General features: G+C 41.4%; 1 protein-coding gene across 3 annotated transcripts in view; it reads left to right on the top strand.

The window, feature by feature from the left end:
* Positions 1 to 18221, top strand: part of VSTM4 (V-set and transmembrane domain containing 4) — a 452074-nt gene that overhangs the window by 402019 nt on the left and 31834 nt on the right. For all 3 annotated transcript variants that reach the window (XM_062606825.1, XM_062606826.1, XM_062606827.1), the window contains exon 2: positions 12797 to 12889. In XM_062606825.1, coding sequence (XP_062462809.1) covers positions 12835 to 12889 — 55 coding nt within the window. In that variant the 5' untranslated portion in view covers positions 12797 to 12834. The remainder of the gene's footprint in view (positions 1 to 12796; positions 12890 to 18221) is intronic.

Here is an 18221-nt window from a genome sequence, read left to right as displayed (position 1 = left end):
TATTTATTTTCGGAGTTTCTACATACCTTGGAAGCTTATAGTATACATGGATTTAACTCTCCTCACAGTTCTCAAAGTTCCTATTTTCTATACTGCAATTTCCTGAGAAAATCCTAGTGTCCAACAGGAGTACCTGACTGTGGCCTGTCAGATGATAATTTCTTCTCTGATTCATTCTGGATTATGCCTTTTAGTCTTTTTGGACACTGCCAATCTATACTAATGTAATGGCATTAAAGAAGTCAATGCAACTTCATTCTGAGACTGAAAATCAGCCTCTTTCATGCTGGGGGGAAATAAAGAGAAAACCGAAGCTATTGAGTTGTGTGGATTTTAAAAGGCATAACTGCAGAAGCAGATCCAGTTTTAAAGCAATGTTAATTACTTTACCATAGCAGGGTCACAGAGACTTTGCCTAAACTGAATGTGAAGAGTCAGTTTAAGCTGACTAATCCCCACACACTGCTGGCTGCACCCTGACTGTAACATGGATTCAGAATATTGTAACTGGCCACACGAACATCAGAACTCGGGGTATTTCCTAGCAAACCCCGTAGTAACCTGACTATGTCAGATCCTTTGAGGGTTCATGTTTGACAGTATGCATCCACCATAAAGTGCTAAGATTTGGAGAATCTTTTCTTTCAGAGAATTTTGGGACTCAGGCTAGGGCAGTCTTCTCCCCTTGTTTGAATAGATTGGCCAGTTTCTATCACAGCTCAACAGAAGGGCAGAATCCTCCCAGACACTTACATTCCAGTACATTTATGAGGATGAGAAGCTAGAAAAAAACCTTATTAGTCTTCTTTACAATGTGGGTCCTAGTGCCTAAAAAGACACAAAACCCCATTTGGAGCTTTTCTCAAGGCTGGGGCATTCTCTAGATCTCTCTTTATAGATTACCTGACACCTAATAGTAGCCATAGCCCTATTTAGCTAATGTCAGCCAAGTATATAACACAAATCTGCTGGGAAGCAGACTTCATCAGTTCTGCTGCTCACAAGATGCATCTGCTTACAGTTGAAATACACATCTCCCAGCAGAAGTAGTAGGAAAATGTCCACAATTTAAGACAAGCCAGTTCAGCCCACCATAGTGGCACAACCATTACCTGCCAACTCTGTGGTAAGCCACATTTAAGGAAACAGAAAGGTTTTTATCACAGGCAGTTGCCTATCTGACTCTCAGCTGGAATAACAGGTACCCATTTGCAGCTGAGTTGGTGAATAAAAGCTCTGAAGAAGCAAGATCTGACTCTGTCTTGAAAACAGTCATCGCTAACACAAGGGAGCTTATACCTCTGGCAAAAAGCCAGATGTTGTAACTGCTCTGGCATCACACCTTCATTTAGGCAAAATAAGAACGTTCCTTAATTTTATTTTATGGCTAAGATAGTCCAGAGCTCATTAGATGCCATGCTGTTCACTAGTTTAAAGCCATAAATTTATACGTTAAATAAATTGTATAAAACTGAGGCTTTTTAATGAGTTATTTCAAGTGGTAATACGAGGCATGATTCTGCACTCAGCTATACACCAACAAAGACTGGGAATAACTTCATGGAATTACTGCAGGAAAGAGAGGTTCAGACAAGAAGAGAGGACAGCCTGTGTATTTTTTAATTTAAAATATTCCTGTATTTAACTACAACCCTAAACTCAATAATTATTACCATTAAGGAATTTATTAAGCAAGCATTGCTCTGGAGAAAGCCCAGCTGACCTCAGTGGGAATTTTGCCCAAGTAAACTTCCCATTGGAGTACGCAATCCTGCTTGTATGCTCATAATCATGAGCATTAGCAGAGACCAGACCCATATCTGAAAACTATTTCATGAGCGTGTCATTAGCAGCAGAGGTGGAGCTGTAAAAACTATTGGGACAGATTCCCTTTGTCCCTTTTTGGTCTGTATAGTGTCCATTAACGCTCTGCAAGCAGCTGGGAGGAATTCACAGCCCTGGGCTGCAGGCTCCATTAAGCTCTTTTAATGCTATTGGGGCACAGAGAAGAGTGATGTACAAGTAAATATCCCAGGGAAAAAGGAGTGTTCACAGCATGTGTGGAGCTGTGCCTTTAAAAAGTACTGGTTTGACACATGTAGAAGAATATATTAATTTTGATGGAGGTTCACTCAGAGCAATGCTGACATGTTCGGACATCACATTTACAGTCTGTCAGACTCCCAGACTTGACATTACCTCAGGACAAAGTATAGTATTGGGCAGAATCAAACTGTTCTGCAGGAATGAATAATGGTGTGGGTAAACTCCCTACTAGTGAAAAAAACCCTTAGAGAAGACCTGCACAGTTTCTACATCTACAAGCAATGAATGCTATCAGCTAGGCAGAAAGTCAATTTATTTCTGATAAAAGTTGGATCTCAAATGCATGAGGTTTTTAATAGCTTTCAATTAAGTCAGCCAAGAGGCTCACAATGAAAATGGATTGCAGAATCTTAAGGAGGACTGCATTCCATGCAAAAATGGAACAAGATTTGTTAATGAAAAGTATAAGAAGAGATTGTAAGTTTATAAGAACAAACAGACTGGAAAGATGAACATTTTTTCTGGAGCGGGGAGAAAGGGAGTTGAGGAGGATGGGAATTGTCTGACCAAGACCCTGATAAGGGGACAGTTCTTCACTGGTGTTGAGACACACACACAGAGTGAAGTCAGAGATGGGGTCATGAAAGACCCAAAAATAAGCTTTGGCAAAACATCTGGAATCTGCCAAGCAAAGGAAGTCACCCAGACTCAACTGAAGGTTACAGAGTGGAGGCTGCTCTGATACTGTGGCCATGACAGTATGCAGAAAGCATCGTAAGTAAAGAAATCAAGACAGAACCTGTCCATGAAGCTCCAAGGCCAAAGCAACAGTATGTGACTCAGCACATGAGCCAAAACAATGCCCAGATTCTACAACTATGTGAGAGCCGTAATTATTGACAAGATGGCAAGCAAGGCCTGGCAAGTTCGTTGATGGCAATACCAATGCCGTAACTTCTGGGGAAATCTGGACAGTGTGGCCGCAGAACACGATTTGGCTGCCAACTGTGGGATGCTTGCTAATTTTCTCTCTGACGTGCAAGTCAATGTGATGCCAAGAACAGTTGTATTAGCACTACACTAAGGATAAAATAGGTCAAAGGCAAAGACCATTGAAGAACTATGAGAATTAGATGTACAGGCAGTTAACAAATTGGAAACAAGACAATTTTCTGAGACTTGGTGAAGAAGGAAAATATTGTTGCTGACCTTAAGGTAGTAAGTCTGATCAAGACTGAGCACAGAGAAGGAGTGACCAAAACAACTCAAAGAAGTCTTTAGGGACAACTTTCAGGAAATAAGGAAGCTCTCAAAGAGTGCTGAAAGCTCTGGAAGAACACAATTACTCCAAGACACAGGCCCTCAGGAAAGCTACCCTTCCCCTAAAAAGGAGCTAAGCTTAGGCCTGTTTCTCTGGGAAGGCAGGGAGGAAATATCAGTCCAGTTGTTGAACATCTGTTCTGGCTGCTGTAGGGGACAAAACAGACAATTCATGGAAAGCCAGGAACTCCCTGACAACAAATGCTGATATAAGCGAAATCAAAGTACAGCTCAGGGTATTATAATTTTTAAGTTTAAATTTTAAATGTGCTTTTGCACATTTTATTAACCCACAGAACGTGCAGCATTTAAAAATGGAAATATCATAGCCAGGAAGAACTACAGATGTCAGTAATTAGTGGCACATTACTCACATTTTATTGTAAAACAGATGTGTGTATTATTTTAATTATAATGACTAATATAACATATGCCTTTGACATATATAAGCATAATGCTTTCTGTGAGTCAATGCTTTAAGTATGGTTTTCATTTTATTTACTTCCCTAAGTTCAGTGTCAGAGAAGGAAAGTGTATTTGTTACACGCAGATCAAAAAAAAACAGAGAAAGTCTCTGTGTATTATTGTAAACCTGTGTTTTGACAGTATGCATTTGCAACTGGTAAGTGGAATGTTACAGTCTCCAGCTTCATTCAGATGACTTCTTTTTAATGATAACACTTCCTCACCCTGAGGCTATACCACAAACAATTATGGAACATTTTGGAAACTGCATGGTGTGCTATTACTTTTAAAAGATAGTATCCTGCTTCCATTTTTTTTCCCTACAATCTTTTTTTTTCTTCAGAGCAATGTCCAAATACACTCCTTTTTGAAAATTACTTTCATATGCCATGGTTTTTATTATGGCCATTTAGCACTGTCATCATCTACTGCACAGCTAGCTTTTCTTTTCAGTCAAATTGTTGACTGTCTTTGCACTGACAGTCAGAAAGGAGTCTGTATTAAAAAACCCAAACAGACCTCAACAACAGAATCACCAGCAGACGTTCAACAAGGTATTGTTGAATGTGCCATTCAAGCAGATGCTTTCACCCACCTATCTTATTTAATTTTAGAGGTTACCTATGTTCAGATACAGACCTCTCTAAGAGATCAGCATGATGACTGTGAGTCCCAGAGAAGGAGCTAGGCCCTCCTTTCCATTTGTGTTTCTCCACAGCCACTAAGAGACACACAAACCTTTGAGACTCTCCATTAGCCTGGTGAAGTCAACCCCAAATGTGCAACACTCTCAGCATTGTTGTAACCTTTGCTGGCAATTTCCCTGAAGTTTACAGTATCTGACCATTTAAAATTTCACATTTTGAAGTTCACATTGCCATATCACGTCTGCCATTGCACTCAGCCTCTGCTTATTGTCACTCTCCATCTTCAATCCCCACCATAACCTCCTACCCTATTATTAATGACTTTTGACGGATTTCAACTATCAGAGTAGAAATGTTCTATGCACAGGCCCTCCACAAGGACCTGTTTGCTTCTTTGTTTAAACTGAGCAAATATTAGTCATTTTTTGCCAAAAATCAACACAATATACTTTCAATACCTTCATAAGTGAGAAAAATCATTTGTCATGCCTCCAGGGTACAAACTGGAGTTCAAAGGTGTCTTGCTCAAGTCACAGGAAATCATTCATACAGGTTTCCATCATTTAAAAAGTGCAGAGGATAAACCATTTTTTGAACTTGCACAGAGGAATTTGACTCGTAATTCTGCCCATGTCCCTGCTGCCCTGCACAGGCTATTGTTCCACATAGCCATGGAGGCAGCAAATCAGACCGGACACAGCCAAAAAAGGATCCGGTTGCTAATTCACCTCATCAAATCAGTAATTGTAATGGATCAGGACCTCCCTTCTTCCATCAAACAGCACAAATAATTTGGTACCTTTCTAAGGCCTGCTGTTGGAGTAATTGTCTTCTCCCTGATTTAGAAGATAAATGAGGAATTTTGCCTATTGCCTTCTCATGTAAGGAAAGGAATGCAGGGAAAAAATCAGACTTTTTTTGTTCAGTAAGCAGCGCAAATTTGAGAGTTTATACAAGGTAACTTTTCAGACAGAAAAAAATACAAGCTAATTTTGTGATATGGCAACTCTACATTTTATCCACATGGCCATAACACTGCTAGGAAAAATGTCTGTGTTTGGTTAAAGGATGCCTCCAAGCATACGGTATGTACGGTATGCAATATGTGGCTTCTTTCACATTCTCTGCAAAGAATCATTTAACAACTGGCACCTGAACTTCTGTACTTTAAAAAACATCAGTCAAAGTATTTCTTTAGCTCCTTATTTTTACTTTTATAGGAAATAAGATGAAGAACACACAATATTCAGCACCTGACAGCTACTCAAGGGACATGCCTTTAACTTCCTACAGTATCAGCATATTTTTCACTTAAAGGCAGATACTATACATCCACATCTACAACAGGAAAGATAATCTATCCTAAAATACTCAGTATTGGAAGGATATGAAATGTTTTGTTATTCAAAGCTGTGCCAAAAATTCTTTGGAGTGATCACCTTAGAAACACAAGTGAGGTAACTTTTTAAGTAGCTCATGGACCTGCTGGATATTTGGATGGATATTTATCCATGATTTCACTGCTCAGCAGGAAACGTAACCACTTGTCTCATTCATAACCCCTCCTGAAGCTCAGAGATCAAAGTTCAACCACTACTCAACCCTATATAGCACACAAAATTTGACTGGAGCTTACTGATTAAAGTAAAAATCTTTACTCAAAGAATTCCTTAAGAAACAGTAGGCTTTTACTTCTGTTTTTAAGTTTAAAGAATCTGGTTTTAAGTTAGCGGCTGCCAAAGTGTGGTGACACCATTCCTGACAACAGAGCAAAAGGCAGTCACATCTTCCAGGGACATTCCTGAGGTTAGGGAAGGATTCCCTGCTTTTCTGACAACAAACACTGCAGTGTGGGTATGTGTGTGGGTACTTTGTTTCCAGGCTGTAATGTTTTAAAATATGCAAAACACAGAGATGCAGGATTTATTATCTAAACTTAAGAAAAGCAGAAACAGAAGAAAATCTTAGGGGACATGGTAGAAAATGGAGAGAAGAGGTCAAGATGTTATCTATGTCTGAGTAGGACAAAGTAGGTCAAAGTGTTATTCCTTGGGATGTGAAGACCTTAAATGTCTTTTCTGTGGCATGTTCATGGATTTAGTATTTCTATTAAAGGAGACAACATAAAGTATCAAAGAAAACAGTGCTAGAAGAACTTTTAAGGTCTTATTTAGTTCAACATCCTTCTGAAAAGCTGATCAGGTATACTTAGACTATTTCTGACGAATATTTGTCTTATCATCTGTATTTAAAAACTTCTTACAACGAGAAGTTTCCCTATTCCAGCCCTTAACTAACCTCATGGTTAGGAAACATTTTCTAATATCTAATCTTGCTTCCTTCAATTTAGATCCACAGTTTCTCATTCTACTGTCAGTAGACATAGACGGTTGTTTATTCCTTCTCTTTGCAAAAGCATTACAGTACCTGGAGGTTTAATATGCTTCCCAGGCCTCACTGAACAATCCCAGCTTTTCAATATTCCCTCACAGGCTGTGTTTTCTAGAGCTGTGATCTTCCTTGCTGGGCTCTTCTCTGGGGTCTCCCCAGTTGGTGTGTAAATTTTTTCCAAGTTTGTAGTTGCTTTCCATCTGTGAACTTCAGCTCTTTCCAAAGCTGAGTTAGAAGTTTGTAAAGTGCAGATAGTAATTCGGTTTGACATGTTAGAATTATAAGTTTCAGAGTCAATTTTCCAAACAGACATCCCGGAGAAGGTAGATTCTACATATATCATAGACCTGCAGCTAGGGATAACTAATGCATAGGAATAAAGTATCTAATGTAATGTGACATCAGTCAGGAGCAATACCTGAGATGTTTTGGTTCATAACTTGCCCACACCTTCACCTTAATTTACCTTCATCCAAACCCTGAATTCCACAACAATCACTTCTCTGCTTGGACACTACCTTCATCTTTCTCCTCAATCAATGTAGCTGAGTAAGGGCAGATCTGAAATACCAAGTGCAGGCAAGAGGTGCACCTCTTGTCATATTTCTAGCCTGAGCAGGAGCAGGTAGGCCCAAGGACTTTATGTGAAAGCCTTTCTTCTTAAGATATGTCCAGGCTAAATTTTCTGATTTGGAAAAGTTGTTGAAGAAATGTTTGAAAACTTGAGACAATAAATCCAAACATAGCCAGGCAACTGCTAGACAAGTACAGTACTAGTAAACTACATACTAGTTTGCTGCTTATGTAGTGAACTTTTTATGACTTTTCATGAGCCATGTAGTGCCAACTGACAGCAATGGATGCTGGAGTGTCCCTGTGTGGTCTCAGTGATTCTTCATGATCACCGCAGAAAATTCTTCCTCTGTAATCACTAAGCTTTATTCCTATCAGGGCCATACCTAATACTGTGAGAACCATGGAGCCACTCTAACGAGGGAGGAGGGGTACACCAGAAAACTTCTGTCCCTTCAGCCCAGAATGAAGTGACAAAGGACCATGTAATGTGGTTGGGTCTGATCAATAATGGTCTGAGATGCAACGTCTTGCTGAGATAGCGAGTGCTGCAAACCATAAGAAGCTGGAAGTCTCCTGTGGTATTGTGGCAAACAGAATACCACAGTATTGAGGTACTGTGTTTGCCCTGCCCATACAACACTTTAAGTACGTGCTATAGGCTACTGCCAGAAACAGGGCACTGAGCTAGGTGGATCATTGCTCTTTCCCAGTAGAGTCATTCTTACATCTCCTGTTGACAAGCAGGCAGCGGGGTATCTCTTAGACTGAAGATCCAGAGGCAATTATGGCCATGATGTTTTAAATACGATGCCAGCAAAGGCTGTGTGAAGAGCACAGAGTAAGACTTAATGAGGTTTCAACTCTTGCACAAACCTAATAACCCAGAAAGTACACATGACACTCTTGCAAAATATCCACAAATCTCTTTTTTGTTTGTTTTTTTTTTTTTTTTTTCCTGAGGATTAGCAGTGCCCTGCAAACTGGAATGATCAAACTTGAAGCAAGAGCTAAGAAAAACATCATAAATCCCATGTGCTTTTATGTAGTCCCAAACATATTCATAAAAGTAGTAACAAAAGCATGTTTCCCAAACCAAAAAATACACTCTGATTTGAAGAAAGAGAAAATGGAAAAATAACGTTACAGCATCAATAATAAGGATTTCACCTACCCAGGAAAGTATGGCTGCACTACATGAAACATCAGGTCCTCCCAGATATATCAATATCTTTCGTAACCCTGAAAGAAAAAGGAAAAGAGAATGGAGGAAGAACAGCTTACACTGGTGAAAAGGATATCTTCAGTAACAACATCACCCTACCTGTCAACTTGCCAATCAGTCAGAAACAAATGGCAACAAGTAAACCAGCATCTGAGCCCCAAACAGTGTAAATGTTACATGATATTCAGAGAGCTAAAACCCATGATGCTTACATTTTGGAAGATTTACACAGTGTCTTCTTTCCCACTAGCATGGAGCTGGATCCACAAGACAACATTTCCTATGTATCAGTCCACAGAATAGCCATGGAAAAATAGCAGGGTACAGTTTTTAATCCTAAAACACAAGTTCTGCACTGTTACGGTTTGTAGTTGATTTTGCTCATCAAAGGGATGGAAAAGTTTGGATACAGATCCAAATTCCCTCCATGCTTGGCAACATGGAACTGGCTTGGATTTTATCCATCTCTAATCACTGAACATTTATTTGTAATTCAGATTCCTTGGATCATAGGAGCTACCAGCTGCTGGATTCTGAAGCAGACCTGGCCATAATTCATGTCGCCCTGATAAGATTCAGGCAGGCAGGTACCATCTGAAGTGTGGGAGGATGGTAAGCTGAAGCTGTGCTGATCAGTCCAGGTAAAGTTCAGAGAAGTTCAGAGAGGCACTTTATTGTTGCAGGTGCATAGCAAGCTCCCATACATCACCCAGAAGAAGCATAACTCTCCTTAACAATACATCAGGTATGAAAGCAGGTGATCAACCCACACCAATCCACCTACACACGGTGAGATTTGCAGTGTTGTGGAGACATTTTCCCCAGGGCCAGAGCACAGCCAAAGCAGCCCTGTGTGAGTTGCAATGAATACTACTGTATCCTTCTGCTGCAGTGCAATGTTGCTCTAAGGGAAAGCCATTATTGTGGTCACAGGAACCCTGCAGGAGACAGATTTGGGGACACTAGTAAGACCTTCCAGTAGAAGAAGGCAAGTTAAGAATAGCAGCCAGGGGGGAGGATGGGACAGCACAAGCCAAGAGGCTGTGGTTAACTCTCCTGATAGATGTGACTTTGCAGAGAGGCAAAGGGGATTTGCACATCAGGTCTCACTGAGAGCGACTGAGGCTAATGACTTCAGTAACACTGCCCCAGGGAGCAAGGGGCTCCAAGCTCTGAGCCAACAGGCAGTCTGAGCTGTGTCAGCTGCACTGGAGTGCTGATTAGGCACTTTTCCTCATCAGAACAGACCCATTCCGGCAGGAAACGAGGCCACAAAGGTGCTGCCAAAGCTGAGAAAGCCATATCCTGGGGTCAGAGGCTCCTCTCATGTGCGTCAGCACACTTCCAGAGAGGCTAAGGGACATCTGCTGGCTTACAGAGCTGTGTGTCTGACCTGTGGGTGAAAGAGATAAAGGGAATTGTACTGCATTTAGCCTTTGGAATTTTTGGTGTATGGATAAACTGTGATGGTATCAGGTAAGAATGCAACAAACTTCAACATTTTACAAAAGCAGAAATGTCTCAGCTGCTACAAAGGGGTTGAAGGGGTGAAAGATTTTAACAGTGAAATAATGAAAACCACATAACTGAACCTTTTGTGCAGGTTGCCTCAGCTCCATTAGCAAACCCTTCCAATCCAGCACAATAGAAGGCTACAGATCACTCAGCTGCAGCCCAGAGGTTGGAACCGACTTGTGTAAGATATCCAACAAGTCAGCAGCAAATCTGAGAAGATGGCCAGCAGCCTGTTTCCCCACAGCTCACCAACCTGACTAGTGCTGTCTGGCCCATGAGTATATTCCAAGAGATTGGCAAAATGTGTATTTATTTATTTATGTTAGGTGCTGGGAGGCCTAATGAATGCTGCTAGTGGTACATTTCAGGGGCAAGAGAGTTTTTTTTTTGCTATGCAAATAACTCTCCCTTGGTAAAAAACCTAAAAGGGCAGAATCATCAGAGCTTATTTATGCAATGGGAAGTAGAAGACTTGCAACCTAAACCACTTTTAAAAGCACATTCTGAAATTTAAAAGAAATGTCCCTTTAAAAATAAGGAATGCTTCTCATGTTATTATGTTAATGAAGATCTTTCAATAGGGGAGAAATGAACTAAATAATTGTACACAAAAGAGAGAACCCACAACACACAGGGAAATGTGAAAGGTACAGAGATTACAAGTTACAAACCAGAAAGACTATATTTTCAGTAATCTGGCAAACATTTGAGACTAGAGATGCCCAGTTGTGTCTCTGACTTTCTACTTATCTTCTATCACATGCAAATACATCATATGAAGCCTTCTCACCAGGTGATCCATCTAGCTTCCACAAAGCTCATTTGGGTTCTTGATGCAGTTAAAAGAACTGCTGGTGCCATTGGTAACTGGGATGGTTGATAAACAATGACAAACACAGGTACTGATTCTAACAGTGCATATTTAAGCTCTGTCCAGGCACTCACAAGAGAGTTTAGGCAGTTCTTATTGATATCTTTACATCAGTATTTTGTACACACCATTAAAAGATTAGTAGACTGAAGGAATTTATGAGACATAGAGTAAGGCATGACTGAACCTAGCAAAGTTATATGAGGTCTAAAATGTCTATCCAGACTAATATGTTTCTTCAACAATGGCAAGCTGAAAATGCTTTGGAAAAGAGCATGCAAAATCAGTTATCCCCGGTTTCCCTCTCAATTGGCAGTCCAATGACTTCCTGAGATGGAGCTCTCATCAGGACCATCAAAGTAAATAATTGCTGGTTGATCTTTTGTGAATTTTTCTGTTTCTTTTTGAATTAGCTTATTTCTCTGTTAGGATTTCCTTTTACTATGGTAGAGCTGAATCTACAAATCTTAATTAGCTCCCCAGGCAGTACAACTTTTAACAACTCCCTCTGTTTCTTCAGGTCTGCTGGTTGTTCTCTTCATAATCCAGACCTGCCATTCTCTTGCAAGGAGTGTTTGCTGTACAGACACAAAAATGAAGTAAATGAATTGCATTATGTTAAAGGTAGTGTTCAGTCTCATAAGTATCTTATGAAACACACCCTAAATTTTCCATGATGCTTAAAAGCAGACATGTATTACCCTGCCTGATTATTAGGAGAGGGGTGGGGTAGCTATATCGGTCCTGCTTGCCCTGCCCTGGGAAGCAGGAGTGTCAAAGTGTTTGTATCATCCCCACTTCACAAAATGTGAACACTAAAATCAGTCATAGCCCATCATATCTGCTAGTGGAAGGATTAAGTCTATGTCTCTGGAGATTTGTGGGCTTTCAAGTCACAAATACTTTCAAAAGGAGCAAAGGGAACGGGCAGGAGTAGACTGCCAGGTGGCAACATCTCTTGTCCTTTCTGGCCTAGAAATGTGTACCCATTTGGCTAAATAAGCACAGTAACCTTGGGGTGATGCACTTTAAGATGTTAACATCAGTTAATTTAGGACTTTTTTTGTGTGTAATGTCCTGGTACACATGTCCAAACAGCCTACAGCATCCATACCCATGCCTGCTGATGGGCCATTTCTGCCCACCAGACCTCCTTGCTCCCATGCTGCCACCAAGAGAGCTCATGGAAAGCGGGACAGCATTAACTAAAAATGCTTAGAAATGGTGGTGCTGTTCCAGTTAAGGAATGGGGAATGGGCATGAGGGCCTGCAGAGTTTCAAACACCTCCAGGAAAGCAGAAAAGATGCATAACAGCCTTTCCCACCCCACCACCCTGCCCCACAACCCCTAATTGCCCGCCTCTCACCTTCTTGCGAAGAGGCTTTCTGGGCTCAGAGAGGGGAGCTTCCCACTTACCATATGCACAGATCCGTGTCCTTAGGCAGAGGGTGCGTGCACGGGGAAGGGGTCACAACCCTATCTAGCCCTAGTGCCACCCCACAGGCCTGAGCTCAGTGGGGAGAAAATAAAGGGAAAGAATTCGAGAAAAACAGGAGCAGAGCTGAATGGGGGGGGGGGGGGGGGGGCAGGACGGTGGGAAGAGCAGAGAAGTAGGGAGGGAAGGAAGAAAGCAGAAAAAAAGGAGGAGAAAGGGGAGGAGATGAAATGCACAGAGAGGAGGGAGGACCGGGCGGGTAGGAGGCGAGAGGCCGGGAAGCAGAGAAGTGAGGCAGCTCGCACAGAGGAACGGGACGGGACCGGACCCGGCGCCCCGCGCGCCATGCGCCTTCTGGCAGCGGCGCTGGCCGCCCTGCTGGCCTCGGCCCCGGCCCCAGGTAAGCGGCACCGCGGGCGCTCAGCGGCCGGTACCGGGCAGACCCCTCAAACGCGGGCTGCCGCCGTCCCCTTCGTGCCTTGGAGCTGTGTCTGGGCTCCCACGGCAGCGGGGCTGGCGCAGCGGCCCCGAGCAGCGGCAGCGCCCGGAGCTTGGGCTCCAGGAGAGGGGGCTTACAGGGGTGTTCGGGGAAGCCCGGCAGTCCCCTGCAGCCGGCGGGTCATCCCCCCGGCCCGGGGGATCCCGCACCCAGCTGTGCCGCCCCTTCCCGGGCTCCCGGCGGCAGCGTTTCTGCACAGCGACCTGACCCGCAACTGTGGACTTAGAAAAGAAAACCTTTCCCGTCAGAAGTTTATGGAAACGCGTTCTCCGCTGCCTGCTGTGCCAGGCGGGACAACGCTGAGCTGCACCGGGGCACTGCAGGCAAAGCTGAGGCAAAGACAGATTCGGCGTTGTTTTTTTTCCACAGGTGCCTAGGTCCCATAGACACCCAGCGAAACAGAACCTGTAGGTCACTTGTAAAAAACTTTCTTCGTTCAAGTCCTTTATCCCTCCAAAATCAAAGGTGCATTGGCCAGTGTTGTGTCTAAAACTGCAACAGAGGCACAGAGGCTGGATCTGAACTTCAAGGTGCAGTGAGGGTTACAGGAATTAGGAAGCCCTGCTTATTCAAGAGTTCCAAGATTCAGCTTGAATCTTCACCTCAAAAAGGCAGGAGATGGTGGAGGCAGAGGTTTGGGTCAAGCCCATCTTTAGTCAGTACAGAAGCTTTCCCTGAGAAGGAGCCTCAGGCTTGTGAAACTTGCAGACAGATCAGCTCAGCTAAAACCAGCTGGCTGCTGTTGTTGATCCTGCTAGCCAGCTCCTATTTTCATAGAACTTTGCTTCCTCCTGGCTCACCTGCTCTTCTTACTTTTTAATTGTAGAGGAGTCAAAATAAAGCAGCCTTTGATAGTAACATTGTTTCACAGAACAAACTACAACACAGATGAAAGCCATCCCATATGCTTCTGGTCGTGCACATCTGAGATCAGATCGGAGATACCCAGATGGCATGCCTCTAGCCCCTCAGCTATCACCAAAGGCTGAGGATAAAAGTCCTCTCAGCCCTGAAGGACGGTGGGTTGCAGATTCTGCCTGTCAGACTCCATGGGGGAAGGAAGAGGGGCTGATACATAACACTAAATCTGGATTGTGAGCACAGTAGCAACTCTGCTTCTATCTCCACTTATGTAATTGGGGTTCTTCCACTAAAACACAGCCACACTGAAACTACTTACCAAACACAAGGACCCAGCAGTGACTGAGGGTCCTTTGCTGCAATTCTAGCACAGAGAGAGGGGGCAACCCTACCAGTGACAGGTTTCTGGCTCCTAAAAGTATAATTTGTTGCTCTTGACAGTGCTGTCAAAGTGCTTTGCAATGTAGTATGGCAGACAACAAAGTCAAACCTAGCTAATACTTGGAATTGAACTGCTGCAAGCAGAAGTGGGCTGCTTTCAGAACATGACTTTTCAAAACAGGGTTTAACCAGCAATAACCTTCCCTGATTCCCTACAGGTTAGTGAGCCATGCAGGTGAAGGGTACCGATGAAATAAACAGCTAAAACATTGGGATGGGGGCAACTAAGACAGCTGGTTGCAAAAGGAGATGTATTTAATGATTAAGCACACTGCAAAGGAATCCTGAAGTCTTTGACTCACTCTTCTCACTTTTTCTATAAATAATTTCCCTTTCTAAGCAAAAGCAAGACCAAAACTTGTGGTGAGCTCCACCTGAGTGGCTACATGATGCTATACTGGGAAGGCAGGAGAAGAAAAATAGTGATTCCTCACTTGAAGCAGTAATCTGAAATCTAGAAATTTAGCGCTCTTTGGGCACACAAGCCTGCTCTTAAGTTGTGGAGGAGTCTCCTTGTTGGCAAGGTGCCCATTACAAGGGTAAACCTCATTCTGGGGCTGATCCAGTGACTGCTAAAGACAAGAGGAACATTGCCAGTAGTGTTTGGGAGCCCTAAATGAAGCTTTTCCTTTCTACATAAGATGTAAATGACCTCTTTCCTCCAAAACCCACCACTGTTCCTGCTCCAAAGGCAGTGGGAGGATAGAGTCAAATGGACACTGTTTTTCTATTTTATAGAAAGCATCACCTGACACTGTTCAACGTAAGATGAGATCACGGTAAAAGAGTCAGGAAATTTCCAAAACTCTCCCCATTGCTCCACTTGTACAGCCACACCAACTGAAGCTGCAGAAGGAAGACAAGGAGATGTATTCCCACTAATCAGACAACATGAAGCGTGCAAAATTTGGTATTTCCTTAGAAAAAAGGCATGTCCCCAGAGGAAAAGAAGGAGCCTTAGGTATAAAATACTAATGTTTGTATGAGTGTAAACAGCTAGAAAGGGATCAGAAACTCCATGTACAATGCTTCTTTATCTTCTTGCACAGGCTTCCATCTTCGCCATATCTGAGTTCTTCTGTATTTTCTCTTGGGTACTTTTTGGCACTATGTTCTGCTTAGTTTTGAATTAAGCAATGATTCTTTGGCCTTTTATTTTGGGAATCTATTCCACAGTTAATCCTAGCCAGCTTTTTCAAACAAGAATTTTGCATGTCAGGAAAATGACATAATTGTTTTTCTTTACAGTTTTTCACGATATGTTCATAATTTCAGTAGAAAAAGTTTGTGTTTTTCATTTACCCAAACTGCATTTTTGAGTTATTAAATATTTACAGCCCAAGTATTTATGAGAACCCCAAAAGTGCTGAAAATCTAAAACTTATTTACTGAGCAGCATAACCTTCAAAATCTGATCTTATTTTGGTGGCAGAGGCAGCCATCTTCACATCTGCCTGTAAAACGCCAAGGTCAGGTAACTTCAGCAAGTAATAACTCGAATTTCATGCCTGGAAAGCTTTTTGTGGTGTTCAGACTTAATTTTAAGTTTAACATCCTGTTCTACTTGTGTGCTTTCTACAATCCAGAATAATCTCTTGCTTTAGCACTTACATGAGTTGCCCACACAAGCATCATGCACAAATAATTATATCAATAATCTAGGCCATGCTCAGTAGCAGTTTCTTAAAGCAATTTAGAAACTCCTCCTTTATACAACTTATTTTCTCCTTCATAAAGAAAAAATACTGTCTACTTGGAAAAAATATACCACTCTGTGTATTTGAAGTGAAACCAAAATAATTATTGTACTATTAATTTTCATAGAGTTTTTCTCAAACACGTGCAATGTAACTAATTTAAGTGGATTTGCTTTAAGTAACGTGCTACAATTCACCACTCCATTTCATGGCTTCATTGGGAACATAAAAACAGTGTCTCTGTCTCCAATACTGTTTCAGAAATAGCATGGAAATACTTTACTTGCTTATTTTGAAGATAAATATACGTTTGGGTTTCAGGAGCTGATGTTGGACAAAAGACTGCCAAAACGCTCATCCCCTTTGTTAAAATGTTCCTAGCTGATGTGCTAGAAAAGTGTCTAGAAATGAAAAATAATTCTCCCAGATTTGCAATTATATATATATATATACTGTATATATATATATATACAGTATATATATATATATACAGACTACATATACAGTATATATATATACAGTATATAACTACATATATATATAATATATATATACAGTATATATATATATATATACAGCTTAATATTCACATTTTAGAGGACATTTCATGCTTTGCAGGGTGCATTGCAGAGCGTGCTTACTGTTGAAATATGGTGCTCTCTCTAGTGGATGCCATCAGATCAGTAGGTTACACATTACAAGTCATTTAGGAAACACATTGTCACGATATACCATTGGTAAAAAAAAAGATCAGTCTCTGATATGACTAATAAGAACATTATTAATGTGCATTAGGAAGAAAATAAAACGAGTGTTGATTCTCATGACTCAGAAAACCAGACCAGCATAAATCAGTTAGGTCAGGAAAGAAAATTTTCCTGTAATGATCAGCTATGGACTTCTTTCAACCTTCACCTATACTGGTTGTTAGGAGTAAAGCAGAGAGACAAACAAGTGGCTTAAGCTAAATTGATTATGAAGAACAGAAAAACAAGTGTCAGAAATAAATGGAACAATGGAATAATCATTTGTTCCAATATAATCTCATGTCATAATTTGTTATGCAAATGACATCAGTTTAATTTGAATTTGTAGTCAGAAGGACTAATCTGACAGATTTAACCCAGGCTTGAGGTGACCATTTAATAATAAGAGGAAGACGACATGGAGAACTGCAAAGTGAGGAGCTGGTTACAGTCATATAGGGACATTAGAAATCTTTCAGAGATAATCTATTCAACAGCATCATGTAAGGTTTGCACAAATGATATCTAAAAGAAGTAGACAGAAGCACGCACATTGAAATTATGTGACCTTATAAAGTCAGCATAAGACTGGGATAGCATGTAGGAAAAACTGAGGACCAATTAACAAAAGTGGAGCAGGACAGTAAAGCAAAGTCATGTACTTCGAGATTAGTAAGAATTTGACAAAGAAGGAAAGAAACTCAAGTTTATTATTTAATTTTAAACTGACATATAATCACATGTGGAAATATCATGAAAAAGGACAACATAATTCTGGGATATACCAGGCAACGTATATCCCAGACAAATCTGGGAAGTACCATGACTATTTCACAGTACATTGGAGAGCTTCTTTCCAGACACTGCCTATAATTCCAGTCACACACATTAGAAAAAGATGTAAATAATTACAATCAAAACCAAAATGTAAACAGGACCTAATGCAGAGAAGGCCTATTAAGGTGAACAGGGAAGTGAAGACACTACTTCGCTAAAGGAGACTAACAGAGCTTTGCTTTTTCAGCTCAACAAAGCAATGGCTGAGGCATCAGGTAGTTGCTTTCTATAAGGACTCAGAAAGCAAGGGCTAGAGAAGAAAACACTAATCTTAAAGTTGGGACAGGAAAAATAGGCATAAGGTGGCTATTGAAACAATTTAGCCTGGAAATCCTAAGAAGGGTGCAAATTGTTGGAATAGCTGGTCATGGAACAGTTTTGCAAAAGATATTCTTAGCTCTTACTCCAAGATAGTTCTAGACTAACACTTGTTCAGACTGATAAAAGATTATGTGATGTTGGGCTTATGAGAGCAGCAAGGTGTCCACTTCAGCCCCATCTTATTTATTAGCAACAGCAAGGATACTAGAGGAGACTCACTGAAGGAGGGCCTCGTACCAAGTTAAATATTCACAGACAGACAGATGATGTCAGGTTCTAAAAGCTCATTAAATTGCTGCATACTGAATGGATGCCATCAGTTTACCTGCT

This window comes from Pezoporus occidentalis, unplaced genomic scaffold, assembly GCF_034315485.1.
Source record: "Pezoporus occidentalis ecotype Australia unplaced genomic scaffold, CSIRO_AGI_Poc_V1 ctg98, whole genome shotgun sequence".
Lineage (NCBI taxonomy): Eukaryota > Metazoa > Chordata > Aves > Psittaciformes > Psittacidae > Pezoporus > Pezoporus occidentalis.
Note: the sequence above shows the minus strand (reverse complement) of the source record. Positions and strands in the feature narration are given on the sequence as shown.